The 14,045-nt window shown below is 43.3% G+C and overlaps 1 protein-coding gene across 1 annotated transcript in view; it reads right to left on the reverse strand.

Moving 5' to 3' along the window:
- Window positions 1-829: 829 nt before the first annotated feature.
- CD164L2 (CD164 molecule like 2) overlaps window positions 830-14,045 on the reverse strand; it is an 82,940-nt gene continuing 69,724 nt past the window's right edge. Inside the window, exon 6 of the mRNA XM_060784391.2 lies at window positions 830-1,842. Coding sequence (XP_060640374.2) covers window positions 1,836-1,842 — 7 coding nt within the window. The 3' untranslated portion in view covers window positions 830-1,835. The remainder of the gene's footprint in view (window positions 1,843-14,045) is intronic.

Consider the following 14,045-nt stretch of genomic DNA (forward strand, 5'->3'; position numbering starts at 1 on the left):
CGGATTCGAACCTGCTACCTGTCGGTCTTCAGTCCTGCCAACACAGGGGTTTAACCCACTGTGCCACCGATAGGTAAAGATAGTCCCCTGACATTAAGTCCAGTCATGTCTGACTCTGGGGTGTGGTGCTCATCTCCATTTCTAAGCCGAAGAGCCAGCGTTGTCCATAGACACCTCCAAGGTCATGTGGCCGGCATTACTGCATGGAGCGCCGTTACCTTCCCGCCGTAGCAGTACCTATTGATCTACTCACATTTGCATGTTTTCGAACTGCTAGGTTGGCAGAAGCTAGGGCTGACAGCGGAAGCTCACGCCGCTCCCCAGAATCGAACCTGCGGCCTTTTGATCAACAAGCTCAGCAGCTCAGTGCTTTAACCCACTGCGCCACCGGGGGCTCCTGCGCCACCGGTAGCGGGGTATAAATAAAATTATTATTATTATTATTATTATTATTATTATGGTAGCTTGAAAAAGTTTCTTCAAATGGACACCCAAGGACCGTTAGAATCTCTCTCAAAGGGCATTGTGTGAGTCAATGTAACTGTTCACATGACTGTATATATGTTGCTCTGCATAACAAAGAGTAAATACCTTGTTCTTCACTGACCATTTGTGTGGCATATCTTTTATCTAGCAAGAAGGTGTGTAGATTGGTAAAGACGTGAACTATGTGTGATTTTCATTCCGCCACATACACTGCCATAATCCAGTTCGAAGGACATAATCTGGATTTTATATGGCAGTGTAGAAGGGGCCTAAGTCACCACTTACAGAACAGCATCTGTATTTATAATTCTATCCTTTTCACAAAGTACAAAACACAGTGTGGTCCACAAATATTTCATTTTATTCATTTCTCTGCTTTCCCCCTTGGCTGCTATTTCACAGGGTGAAGAGGTGCTCTCTGCTTCTCCAAAGCGGAAACTCAGAACTGAAGTTTCATGAAGATCCATTGTAACACGCAGCTACCACAAGAAATCCAACAGACACCCCGTTCAGCTTTGCTGTGCTTTTCTATTACAATTCCTGTTCCAGAAAGCAGGATCCCTGGTTCAAGCATCTCCAAGTGAGTCCCTCTCGCTTCTTGAGCAAGACTTTTAACCCCTGGACTCAAGTGGCTTGATATCTGCACTAGACACCAAAGTTTTAAAGTGACCCAGCTTTAAAAAAATGTATAGCTTCTCATAAATAGTGAAAGAGTTCAAGTCTTGTTGGATAGGGCAGGGGAAGAGACTGGCCGTGAGCAACCCACATTTCAAGATGGGCTCCACCATGTGATTGGGAATATAAACTTAGATACAAGCATCTTTTTTCCAAAAACCAGGAGGGCAATGAGCACGAGTAGCACTCCCGTGCAAAAAGGTCAATTCAGGACTATTACATTCACATTGCAGGTCTCAAATGATCGGGCAGATCCAAGACCGGGAAGTACCGTAATGAGAGAAGAACCCTGATGCCGTCTTAGGAGGAGAATAATTAACCCAGAGCAAAATTCTACAGGAAAAGCAAAGCAAAACATCAAATCTGTTGAGGAGGTTCTTGACCTCACTGTTACACATGTCCACTGATGGAGCAGATAAAGGTCCCTACAGCTCAACTGATACTTTTGTACCAATTGCTCAGCAAGTCCAAAGGATCCTCTCGTCTGAGCCCAACAGTAGGAGCACCCAAGATGTCAACGGGGGATGCATAGCTCTGAAGTAAGTGGTCTGCTTCTGCAGTTCCCTCAGAAGAAAAGAAAGCCTTCTGCTGGCCCCAGATGCAGCCAGCCGCTCTTCTGCAGCTACTCATCCCACAAAAGGAACACGTCAAGACAGCTCCCAGGAGATCGGTCGTCAGATCCTAATGTGATAGAAGAAACGAATGGGAGAGAAAGACCTCACCATGCCCGAGAAGGGCCTTTCAGAGATCCGAAAGGTCCCCTTTAGACAACAAATCCCAGAATTCCCTATATCAGTGTTTCTCAATCTTCCTAATGCCGCAACCCCTTAATACACTTCCTCATGTTGTGGTGACTCCCAACCATAACATTATTTTCGTTGCTACTTCATAACTGTAATTTTGCTACTGTTATGAATCGTAATGTCAATATCTGATAAAAAGGATATATTTTCATTCCCTGGACCAAATTTGACACAAATACCCGATACGCCCAAATTTGAACATTGGTGGGGTTGGGGGGATTGATTTTGTCATTGGGGAGTTGTAGTTGCTGGGATTTATAGTTCACCTACAATCAAAAGAGCATTCTGAACTCCACCAACGATGGAATTGAACCAATCTTGGCAAACAGATCTCCCATGACCAACAGAAAATACTGGGTTTGGTGGACACTGACCTTGAGTTTTGGAGTTGTTGTTCACCTACATCCAGAGAGCACCGTGGACTCAAACAATGATGGAGCTGGACCAAACTTGGCATGAATACTCAATATACCCAAATGTGAACACTGGTGGAGTTTGGGAAAAATAGACCTTGACATTTGGGAGTTGTAGTTGCTGAGATTTATAGTTCACCTACAATCAAAGAGCATTCTGAACTCCACCAATGATGGAACTGAACCAATCTTGGCAAGCAGATCTCCCATGACCAACAGAAAATACTGGGTTTGGTGGACACTGACCTTGAGTTTTGGAGTTGTTGTTCACCTACATCCAGAGAGCACTGTGGACTCAAACAATGATGGAGCTGGACCAAACTTGGCATGAATACTCAATATACCCAAATGTGAACACTGGTGGAGTTTGGGAAAAATAGACCTTGACATTTGGGAGTTGTAGTTGCTGAGCTTTATAGTTCACCTACAATCAAAGAGCATTCTGAACTCCACCAACGATGGACTTGAGCCAAACGTGGCACACAGAACTCCCACGACCAACAGAAAATACTGGGTTTGGTGGGCATTGATCTTGAGTTTTGGAGTTGTAGTTGTACATCCAGAGACTCAAACAATGATGGATCTGGAGAAAACTTGGCACAAATACTCAATATACCCAAATGTGAACACTGGTGGAGTTTGGGGGAAACAGACTTTGACATTTGGGAGCTGTAGTTGCTGGGATTTATAGTTCACCTACAATCAAAGAGCAGTCTGAACCCGACAAATGATAGAATTGGGCCAAACTTTCCACACAGAACCCCCATGACCAACATAAAAGGTTGTGTTTTTTGATGGTCTTTGGTGACCCCTCTGACACTCCCCTTGCGACTTCCTCAGAGATCCTGACCCACTTAGCTTGAGCCAAAAAAATAACTTGTCCACTTATATGCCAGTGACTGCTACTTTCCTTGCATTTTCCTAAAGCTGAAAACAAGACGCACCAAAAAGAAAACCAGGTGTGCAGTTTATGCAATTTGAGAATGGCTGGATATCAAGATAAAGACACGCCGAAATTTCCAGTTAGGCCATCCAATTTTTTGATTGGCAAAACTAAACAAAAAATTCATTTTTCACTTCAAAGTCCATCTCAGCAAGCGAGAGTCCAAAAGTGGCAGGCTCAAACCCAGCACCTCAATCCATGGCTGGTAGCAAATGAGAGACACCCTCCTGGGCACACAGAAAACTGGCCGACTTGGAAGGCGCTGAACAGACTGTGCTCTGGCACCACAAGATGCAGAGCCAACCTTAAGAAATGGGGCCACAAAGTGGAATCCATGACATGCGAGTGTGGAGAAGAGCAAACCACTGACCACCTACTGTAATGCAACCTGATCCCTGTCACATGCACAATGGAGGCACTCCACATCTGAGGCACTCCAAGAGGCCAGCTACTTGTCAAAGGACATTTAATAGAATACCAAGTCTGCAAACTTTGTGTTTTGTTTGTTTGTTTGTTTTTAATGCAATACAACTGTTTTGGTTCACTCCTGACACGATAAATAAATAACTTCAAAGTCAGGGTAGTGTAGTACCTCCATAGTTTTACCGCAATTCTGCTAGACGTACAACATGTTATAAGCTGCCAACTCGCTGTGCTCACAAAACACTAAATCTAAACAGTCAAATATTGTGTCAGGTACCACTGCGACTGCATGTTAATTCTCAAAAACTCTTGCATATTAAGTATTGGGGAACCTGAGCTGTTAGACTAAAAAATAGCCCTCAGCTGGGGTGATTCCACCAGAAATATAGCAGAGTTAGAAGCAAACCTCATAACCAGAAGAAAGTTACATGTGGAGAGCTATTCAATAGGATGGCATACGATTATAGAGTCACAACTTTAGGTTCAAATACTTATTGAAGTAAAGAGAAAACCATTCTAGATAGAAAATATCTTGGAGCTAACTACCTTATCACATCTCCTTTTCTAAAAAGTAAAATGGTAAAAAGTCAAAAAATATCCATGCAGTTACATTTTGCCTGGAGAGAGGCAAAATGCGTCCTCACTGGAAGGAAGGAAAGGCAGAGAGAGGATGACCACATGGCCAAACCCAGAGCAATAAAAATACCTTTAAAGAGGACGTTCCCTCCTCCCTCAAAGAGATTCCATTGCTACATCTTCAAAGGGGGAGGAGATGGTGGCAAGCAAGAAGAGTAAAGGCAAAGGCCTCTTCTGGGATAAGCATGCATAAGATTAGGAATAATCCTATTCCTAGTCTAGCTACTCATTGAGGTCTGGAAACTTGATGACACAAGAGACTTGTGCGGTTCAGGAATGAAACCCAACATTAAACGTCATTGCAAGTTAAGTTTCCAATGCTGTTAAATGGGCCGGGCTTTAGCACTGCAGCTTAAACCGCCCACTGCAACAAGGCCATACAGCCCAGAAAACTCACAGCAACCCAGTGATTCTGGTCATAAAAGCCTTCAACAATACAAAGCAAATAGCGATAACAACATGAAGATTGGCTTTTAGAAAGAAAACTGGATGAGAGCAAAGGCATTTCGGCTTGAAGCGGGCCATTCTCAAATGACAATAAGCACTCTCCCTTGCTTTGTTTATGTGTTTCTTGGAAGATAGAGTCCATTTATGGAGAATATCTACTCAGAAAAAAATCCCATTGGGTCTTATTGGGCTTTGACCACAGGCATTGGATTTCAGCCATAGTCAATATTCTTATGCTCTCTTTTCATTGAGCAAGTAAGCACCACAGAACGCAAGAGACTTGAACCACATTAAGACCCCTTCCACACATGTATAAAATCCACATTGAACTGGATTATATAGCAGCGTGGATTCAGATAACCCAGTTCAAAGCAGATATTGTGGATTACCTGCCTTGATATTATAGGTTATATAGGTGTGTGGAAGGGCTCTAAGGTCCCTTCTACACTGCTATATAACATTATTAACATTATTATCATCATCATCATCATCATCATCATCATCATCATCATCTTTATTTGTACCCTGCTAACATCTCCCGAAGGACTCAGTGCGGCTTACAAAGGCGAAGGTCCTCAATATCCAGATTATCCAGATTATCCACATCCAGATTATCCACATCCAGATTATCTGCTTTGAACTGGATTTTTTTTTTTTTTTGTCGTGTCAGGAGTGACTTGAGAAACTGCAAGTGGCTTCTGGTGTCTGCAAGGACGTTGCCCAGGGGACGCCTGGATGATTTGATGATTTTATCATCCTTGTGGGAGGCTTCTCTCATGTCCCCGTATGAGGAGCTAGAGCTGATGGAGGGAGCTCATCCGCCTCTCCCTGGATTCGAACCTGCGACCTATCGGTCTTCAGTCCTGCCGGCACAGGAGTTTAACCCACTGCGCCACCGGGGGCTCCTTTGAACTGGATTATATGGCAGTGTAGACTCATATAATCCAGTTCAAAGCAGATAATGTGGATCATCTGTTTTAATAATCTGGATTATATGTCAGTATAGAAGGGGTCTAATAGTATTTCTACAAGTCTCCCAAAAGCACTATTAATACTTCATCACATTAGAGAATGAATCCACTTTAAATCTGGTTTCTGCTTCCTGCAGAATTCTGGGATTTGTAGTTTAGTGAGGCTGTTAACAGCTCCTCCTTAAACTACAAACCCCAGAATTCTTCAGGAGGCAGCAACTGGATTTTAAGTGGATTCATTCTCTAGTCTTGTAAACAAAGTGGATGTCTATATTCTGGGTTATATGGCTGTGTGGAAGGGCCCTTAGAAAGATGCCCCTTCTACACTTCCATATAATCCTGTGTCCAATCCCAGATTATCTGCTTTGAACTGGATTATATGGCAGTGTACACTCATATACTCCAGTTCAAAGCAGATAATCTGCAAACAGGTATTGGGGGCCCTTACACACAGCCGCAAAACCATGGCAGATCATCCACAATATCTGCTTTGAACTTGGTTATCTGAGTCCACACTGCCATATAATCCAGTTCAATGTGGATTTGATACAGCTGTATGGAAGGGGCCTGGGTTATATGGCAGTGTAGATCCAGACTGTGGATTTTGTCTTCCTCATCTCCCCAGTACTCCATTTGTAATCCCATTTTTTCCCATAGCTTTTTAATATCCCCCCCCCCCCTTTTCACAGGTCTGGGGAGGATATTAAGGAAAGAAAGACATAGTCGTAGAATAACATAATCTGACTGGTAGCATTAGGAGCTGTATGTTTGGAACACTCCGTGACCATTTTTGCTGATATTTTCTCACCAAGAGTCCCAAGGCTCAGAATGTGTTCTTGCAAAAACAAAAGAAAAAGGACGGAAGACAGATGACACTCAACAACACCATAAGCCCTGGAGAAATCAAATTTCCACAAGCTTTAATGAAGACGTCAAGATCACAGGTTCTTCCGCCAGATGAGGCACAGCTCACCTCCTTTCCTCCCTCGCCCTGCCAAGGAAGGCTTCGGCAACACAAAGATCACACAGCAACACAAAAAAGGCACACCAAGAACACACAGGATTCATGCCCCAGGTGGGAGAAGGAAAAAAGGAGAGTGAGCTCAATTGCACACCCATATTCATTCTGATCTTACTGTTTTGGCCTGGATGGGGAAAAGAAGCACAGAGTGAAGGCAGACCTGTGATGCAGGTTTCTGGATTGTCAGTTGTATTTTTACCATCCCTGGTAAATTCTGTAACAAGAAGCAGGTGACTTTTCCCTGCCTATTTTGCAAAGTTTGTTTTCTCTTATGCAAGCAGCAGACCTGTCAATTTTGAAAAGCATACACATTACTAAGCCACTTAGTAAGAAAACTGCTACGAGATCTGACCATAAATCCAATGCTGACTCATCAGTCCCAGCCAATCAGCTAAAAATCATCAACAACCTTCTTATTTGAAGAGGTCCTTTCTATGTATTGTTGAAGGCTTTCATGGCTGGAATTACTAGCTTGTTGTAAGTTTTCTGGGCTGTACAGTTATATTCCAGAAGCATTCTCTCCTGACGTTTCGCCTGCATCTATGGCAGGCATCCTCAAGAGGTCGTGAGGTCTGTTGGAAACTAGGAAAATTGAGTTTAGATATCTGTGGAATGACCAGGGTTGGAGAAAGAAGTCTTGTCTGTTGGAGGTAGGTGTGAATGTTACAATTGGCCACCTTAATTAATGGCCTAGGAGTTTCAAGGTCTGGCTTCTTACTGCCTGGGGGAATCCTTTGTTGGGAGGTGATTAGCTGGCTCCGGTGGATTAGCTGGAGCCCCCGGTGGTGCAGTGGGTTAAATCCCTGTGCCGGCAGGACTGAAGACCGACAGGTCGCAGGTTCGAATCCGGGGAGAGGCGGATGAGCTCCCTCTATCAGCTCCAGCTCCTCATGTGGGGACATGAGAGAAGCCTCCCACAAGGATGATAAAAACATCAAATCATCCAGGTGTCCCTTGGGCAACATCCTTGCAGACGGCCAATTCTCTCACACCAGGAGACACTCCTGACATGACCAAAAAAAAAAGAAAAGCTGGCCCTGATTTTTCTTGTCTGGAATTTCCCTGTTTTTGAGTGTTGTTCTTTATTTACTGTTATGATTTTAGGAAATGAACAATATGTGGCTCTCAGTATTAAAAAAAACTTCTAAAATGAACCTGAACATGAGGAAGATCTTCCTGACTGTTAAGAAGAGCTGTTAAGCCGATGAATAATTAGATAAGTCCAGTGGAAGCTCCATCCTTGGGGGCATTTAAAAACAAAGGCTGGATGGCCATCTGTCTGGGGTGCTTTCACTGTGTTTTTCCTGTATGGAAAAAGGGGGTTAGACTGATGGTCCTTGGGATCTTTTTCCAATTCTATGATTCTATGATATGGAGTACAATGTTTCCCTGTTCCATATTTGAGCAGAATGTACTACTTTCCTCCTATTTTGCAATTAAGCAGCTATAAAAGTCAAGTTGGGAGGCGCACGTGTGTATGCGCACTGCCTCCTCACAAGCAACTCCAGCTGGGAATAGAATTCAGGAGGAGTCACCATGGAGACTCTCTGCTGCTTCTATTTTTTACTCATTCACTTTCTCAGTCACATCACAGAGAAATCACTGGCCAAACTGGGAGACAGACGCCTTGCTCAATGGCACCCTAACACTTCTCAAGCCTGGTTATCTAGCATTCATCTGGCAAGAGTTCTCAGGGATTCAAAACCACAAAGCACATAAAGTTTAAGGCATCACAATCTACACATTCAGATTCCCCCTGCTAGCCATTGAGATAGGCAGTCTGGCAACTACTGGCTCCTTCACCAAATGTGTGATTTGTGTTCCCACAATATTTCCTCATCACTGAGTGATGAAGACATTATTAGCATCCTCTACAGCAGACACGGGCCAACTTTGTTACAGTAAGTCGTAGCAGGATCAAGTGTGTGTTAAAGAAAAACCTTGTGATGTTAATTATTATGTACAGCTGGTAATGTAGGTCAGCCAGCATGTTTGGGCCACACCCGATGGGGTATAACTGTAGGTATAAACAATCTGAACCCCTTATTCATGGATTCTGTATCTATGGATTCAATCATCAATTCAAGGTGCAGGTAATCACCTATAAAGCCCTAAACGGTTTGGGACACGCCTACCCTCATGACCGTATCTCCCTCCATGAACCTACTCAGGTCTTCTGATCCTCTGGGGAGGCCCTTCTTTTGCCCCTGCCAGTTTCACAAGCTCACCTTGTACGCACAAGGGAGAGAGCTTTTTCCTCTGTGGCCCCCCGGCTCTGAAACTCATTACCTGGAGAGATCAGGAAAGTCCCTACCCTAGAAACCTTTAAAAAGAACCTTAAAACCCGGCTCTTCTGCTGTGCCTTTGGTGAGTAGGCATACAACCTCACACTGTCATTGGAGTATATACCCCCCCCCCCCCCGCTTTGTGGGAAAGCTTGATTCCACAATCCCCGTTTTAATGAGCCCTCCTCCGCAAATAATCTGCTTCTCCTTTATCTCACCCGGGTTTTTAAATCAGCTTATGTTTCGCTCTCTCATTTGAATGAAGCTGAAGAAGCCTTATTCTATGTAAGTTTGTTGCACTGTTTGATTTTGTATGCAACAGTTTTTCTGTTCTTTTTTCCTCTTGTTTGTGTGTCTTTTGCATGGGACTTGGCTAAAACACACTTTGCGCAACAAACTTTGGCCCTCTAGGTGTTTTGGAGTCCAAAACAGCCCTGATCTCGCACCCAGTGACTATCATCTGTTCACTAAATTGAAGGAACACCTGGGTGGAAAACACTTTTCTGATGATTTTTTTTTGTCATGTCAGGAGCGACTTGAGAAACTGCAAGTAGCTTCTGGTGTGAGAGAATTGGCCGTCTGCAAGGACGTTGCCCAGAGGACGCCCGGATGATTTGATGTTTTTATCATCCATGTGGGAGGCTTCTCTCATGTCCCTGCATGAGGAGCTGGAGTTGATAGAGGGAGCTCATCCGCCTCTCCCTGGATTCGAACCTGCAACCTATCGGTCTTCAGTCCTGCCAGGACAAGAGTTTAACCCACTGCGCCACTGGGGGCTCCTTTTCTGATGATGAGGAGGTGAAAATCAAAGTTACAAACTGGCTGAAAAAGGCGGAGGGAAACTTCTATGACACAGGCATCAAAAATTCGTCCCATGGTTGACAAAATGTATTGAACCGAATGGTGATTACGTGGAAAAATAATGTAATGCCTATACCACAACCCATGTAAGTTCTATTAAAATATATTCATTCTTTGTATTTGAAATTTTTTTTTTGTAACCTTACTTTCCGGATATCCCTTGTAATATTAAATAAGCAACTGGGGAAAGAGGGAATTCTGAGGGCATTTTTTTAAAAAAATCCCACCATTATGCACTGATGTGTATATGCGCATATAGCAATATCTCTATATGTATTAGGATACATGTGCGCATATAATCATCAGTAAATTATTGAGTAACTAAAAAAAACCAAATTTCTGGTGGATGTCCCCCATCTGTCCCCCATTTTATCCTGAGACATAGAAGGGCTGTGAGGATGGCGGGGAAAGCATGCCCTGGACCAGAAGGTCTGTGTGGGGTCGTGCTGTGTGGTCCTAGGTTTGATTATCCCGCATTTTAATCCCACATTTTGGTGCAGTCTGGAAGCACCCTGAGTTGAGGGAGGCTGTCTGATTAGCTGAGTAGTTGTGCTCTAATGCAAAGGATAATTCCAATGCAGTAACCAGCTCTGGATATCTCATGTCCCATCCTTATCCCTCTACCTCTGCAAAGGGAAGGTCTATTGTTTCCAAAGAAAGTAGAACTGGCTGCTTGCACATCCCTATTATGTACATACAGAGAAATAATCAAGTTCAAAACAGTATTTGGTTTAAAGCAGTCCTCACTCTCCATCCATCCACTCCAATCAAAGAAGTCAGCAAGAGAAGGCAGAAGTTAAGCATATCTAGAAAAAAAGACCAGCTGATCCATTCAGCAGGAGGAGAGGGTCAAGATTAATCTGGTCTGTGTGTGTTGTTATGTGTGTGAGTGCGTGTATGTATGGACAGCTCTAACATACTGTCTCTCTAGTGCACACATGCATGTGTATCCCTGCACACAGAAATCCCAAGTCAAGGAATTCAGATGATTCATCTCAAAGCATGCTGTTTTTCGACATGCAGATAGAAACATCCAAATATACAAACGCAGACCAGAAAAAGGGGTGATATCTTGATGCTACTGAGTGCATGAAAACTGGCCCTGTGGCCCATTGCCTTCCTTTAAGGGAAAAAAAAGCCAAGCCAGGGAGCAGATCTAAGGGGGAAAGGTTGGAGGTCTTCTTTGCTCCAGAAACAGCCCAGCTTTCCCCAGATCCGCACACACAGCTGCACCTACTGCTGGTTATCCTCTCTGGCGAAGGCAGCGTGCAAAGGAGATACAAAAGAGCAGGGAGGGAGGAATGCAAATTGGGGATATGACATTAGAAAGAATATTAAAGAACCACAGTGCTTTATAAACACCCCAGTATGAGTGACAGGACTGAACTGTAAATATCTCTCCAAGCTTTGGATTCCATAGGATGGAGCCATGAGTCAAGGACCCATCATTGTAACCACTTAGCAATTTTTGTGTCTTGGAGAATGAAAGACAACATGATGCAAGCTTTGGGAAAAGAGCAACATTTTCTTTTCGTTGTCTCAGATTCCAGGATGTCAATTTCTGCCTGTCCCATTGCTTAAAGTAGGGTCAAAGAAACAAGAAAACATGAATAAGTAAAAAGAGAAGCCATTCCAGACTGATCGGAAACTCCTCCGTTTTGTTCCTATTCCTTTGTATTTGACATGGATGGCCTGTCCAGAAGGTACATTTATCCCAAGAGCTTCCGCAGCAAACAGAAGGATAGTCAGATGCCGTTCCCTGTAAACGCGGAAGCAATTGCTACAAAAGGCAAAAACCACGAGATTTCCAGGTGTGGGAGTATTGTGGTTTTGAGGTGAATGTCCAGATCTTTACATGTCTATATGTCCCTGCAATCGGAAATCACTGGATTTATTTAAAATCTGGGTTTGTTCTCAGGTTTTAGATGTTTGTTCCTGATTGATCGGTTTCTAAAAAGAAGGTGACACTTAAGTAGAACATGAAAACTTTGTTTGTGTGCCAGAAACTTTATGAAATGTGAGGAGGGCATATTTTCTCTGGCCAGGACAAAGTTGTGCCTCCCTAGTCAAAGCTGTACATCTGTTCACAGGAACAGTCATGTGTAACCCAGGAATAGCACCCTGTTGTTTGATGCCACAATTACACAACCAAATCTGTTTGGACAGATGGCCAGGCAGCCAGACTGTAAAAAGTGTAAATAATGGCAAACTTCTGTTCCTGGCTTAAAAGTGTGTGTTCCTGTTTGATTGTGCAGTGCTGACTTGGGCAGAAGTAGTCCTACCCCGTAAACTTTGTGTGGCAGATACTTCATGAAACGTCTGGAGGGCACAGTTTCTCTGGCCAGGACAAAAAACAGAACTTTTGCAGTGATTCTCTGCAGTGGTTCTCTGCATATCTGCATCTTGAGGTTTTTAAAAATAGGCCACTGAAGTTTCCAGAGGAAATCTTGGGAGCCTCTAAATCTCACAACAAAGCATAAAGTCTGGACAACAGAGGCAGAAATCCTGGGACCAACAGGTCTGTATGTGGACCTCTTCTGAAGTTTTGGGATTTTTTGCCCCTGTTTAAAACCCATGATTTAATGCTGTCTGGAAGTGCCCTGGGTTTGTTCCCGGTTTTTAGATGTTTGTTCCTGATTGGTAGGTTCCTAAAAAGCCAAAAAGAAAAATGGGTTCCCCTGAAACTGTGTTGTTTCTACTTAATGTGAATGTGGCAGTTTTTTTGATATGTGTATTTGTAATATATACATTGATTTAATTTAGTTATTTTCATACTACCACAATCAATGGATTTTGGTCTCCACAGGTTCCTAAAAAGGTCATAGTTGAGTAGAATGCAAAAACTTTGTTGTGTGCCAGAAACTTCATGAAACGTGTGGAGGGCACATTTTCTCTGCCCAGGACAAAGTTGTGGTCTCCTAGTAAAAGTTGTACATCTTTTCACAATAAGAAAAATCAGGAACAGACATGTATAACCCAGGAATTGAACTTATGCAATGATTCGCATATTGGCATCTTTTTTAAAAAAAAAAAACACCAACATTTCTGGCGGAAGTCCCACGGTGACCATCTTGGGAGCCTCTAAATCCCACAATGAAGCATCAAGTCTGGACAACAGAGGCAGAAATCCCGGGACCAACAGGTCTGTACGTGGACCTCTACTGAAGTTCTGGGATTTTTTGCCCCTGTTTTAAACCTGTGATTTAGTGCAGTCTGGAAGTGCCCTTGGCCAAAATAAACTGGTACAAAAAGTCTCAGATTGCACCTGGAGATGGCAGAAAAGATTCTGGGAGAAACAAAACATGTACAGCTCTCCAAAATACAATTGGAAAGAACAGCAACAAAACGTGAGAATTTCCGTTTTTTAAAAACAGTCTGGATGTAACTTAAGGCAACTAAGAATCTGTTAAATTTATGAAAGGGGAGCTTTCATTTGATAATATCCCTCCAGAGGGACATTTTTTTTCAAGTAGCCCTAACTCAGATCTATAACACAAAACAGCCACATGCCATTGTACATACAGTATGTAGTAGGTATTATCTCTATGTAGGAAAAGTCTCGTGGGTGAAATAAGGGGGATCTACTGTATCCAGCAGCTCACAATCCATGGAATCAGACTACCATGGCTTCAGCACAAACCCTGGTTTTTGGGACTGGTACCCATGATTTCTATAGTATGCTTCCTTTGAAAGATGTCCACAGAGTTAAGTATGACGACTTAGTGATGCCTAAAAAGCATCCTCTCTAGGTATTTCCTAGGTCCCCCAGCATGATTCTATGGTATGATTCCACTGGACTTCCGTTCAATAGGGCTCACTATTACCCATGGTTTTCTATATCCACATAAAGCCCGAGAACATATCCTTGTGTATACAGGATACGGTACACCTGAATCCAAAGTGTCTTGCCTGTGCCTTTGAGGCAGTGGAGTTCCATAGCAAGGCAGAAGAGGGCAGCTGGCGATGCCAATTTGCCATTTTTAATGAGAGCTGACTAGTCTCTCGTGAGGCTTGCTGAAAGACTGCAAACACACAGTGCAACTAAGTCTCCACTGTAAATGCAATACTACACTATGGCCTC

Source organism: Anolis sagrei, chromosome X, assembly GCF_037176765.1.
Source record: "Anolis sagrei isolate rAnoSag1 chromosome X, rAnoSag1.mat, whole genome shotgun sequence".
NCBI classification, from domain to species: Eukaryota; Metazoa; Chordata; class Lepidosauria; order Squamata; family Dactyloidae; genus Anolis; species Anolis sagrei.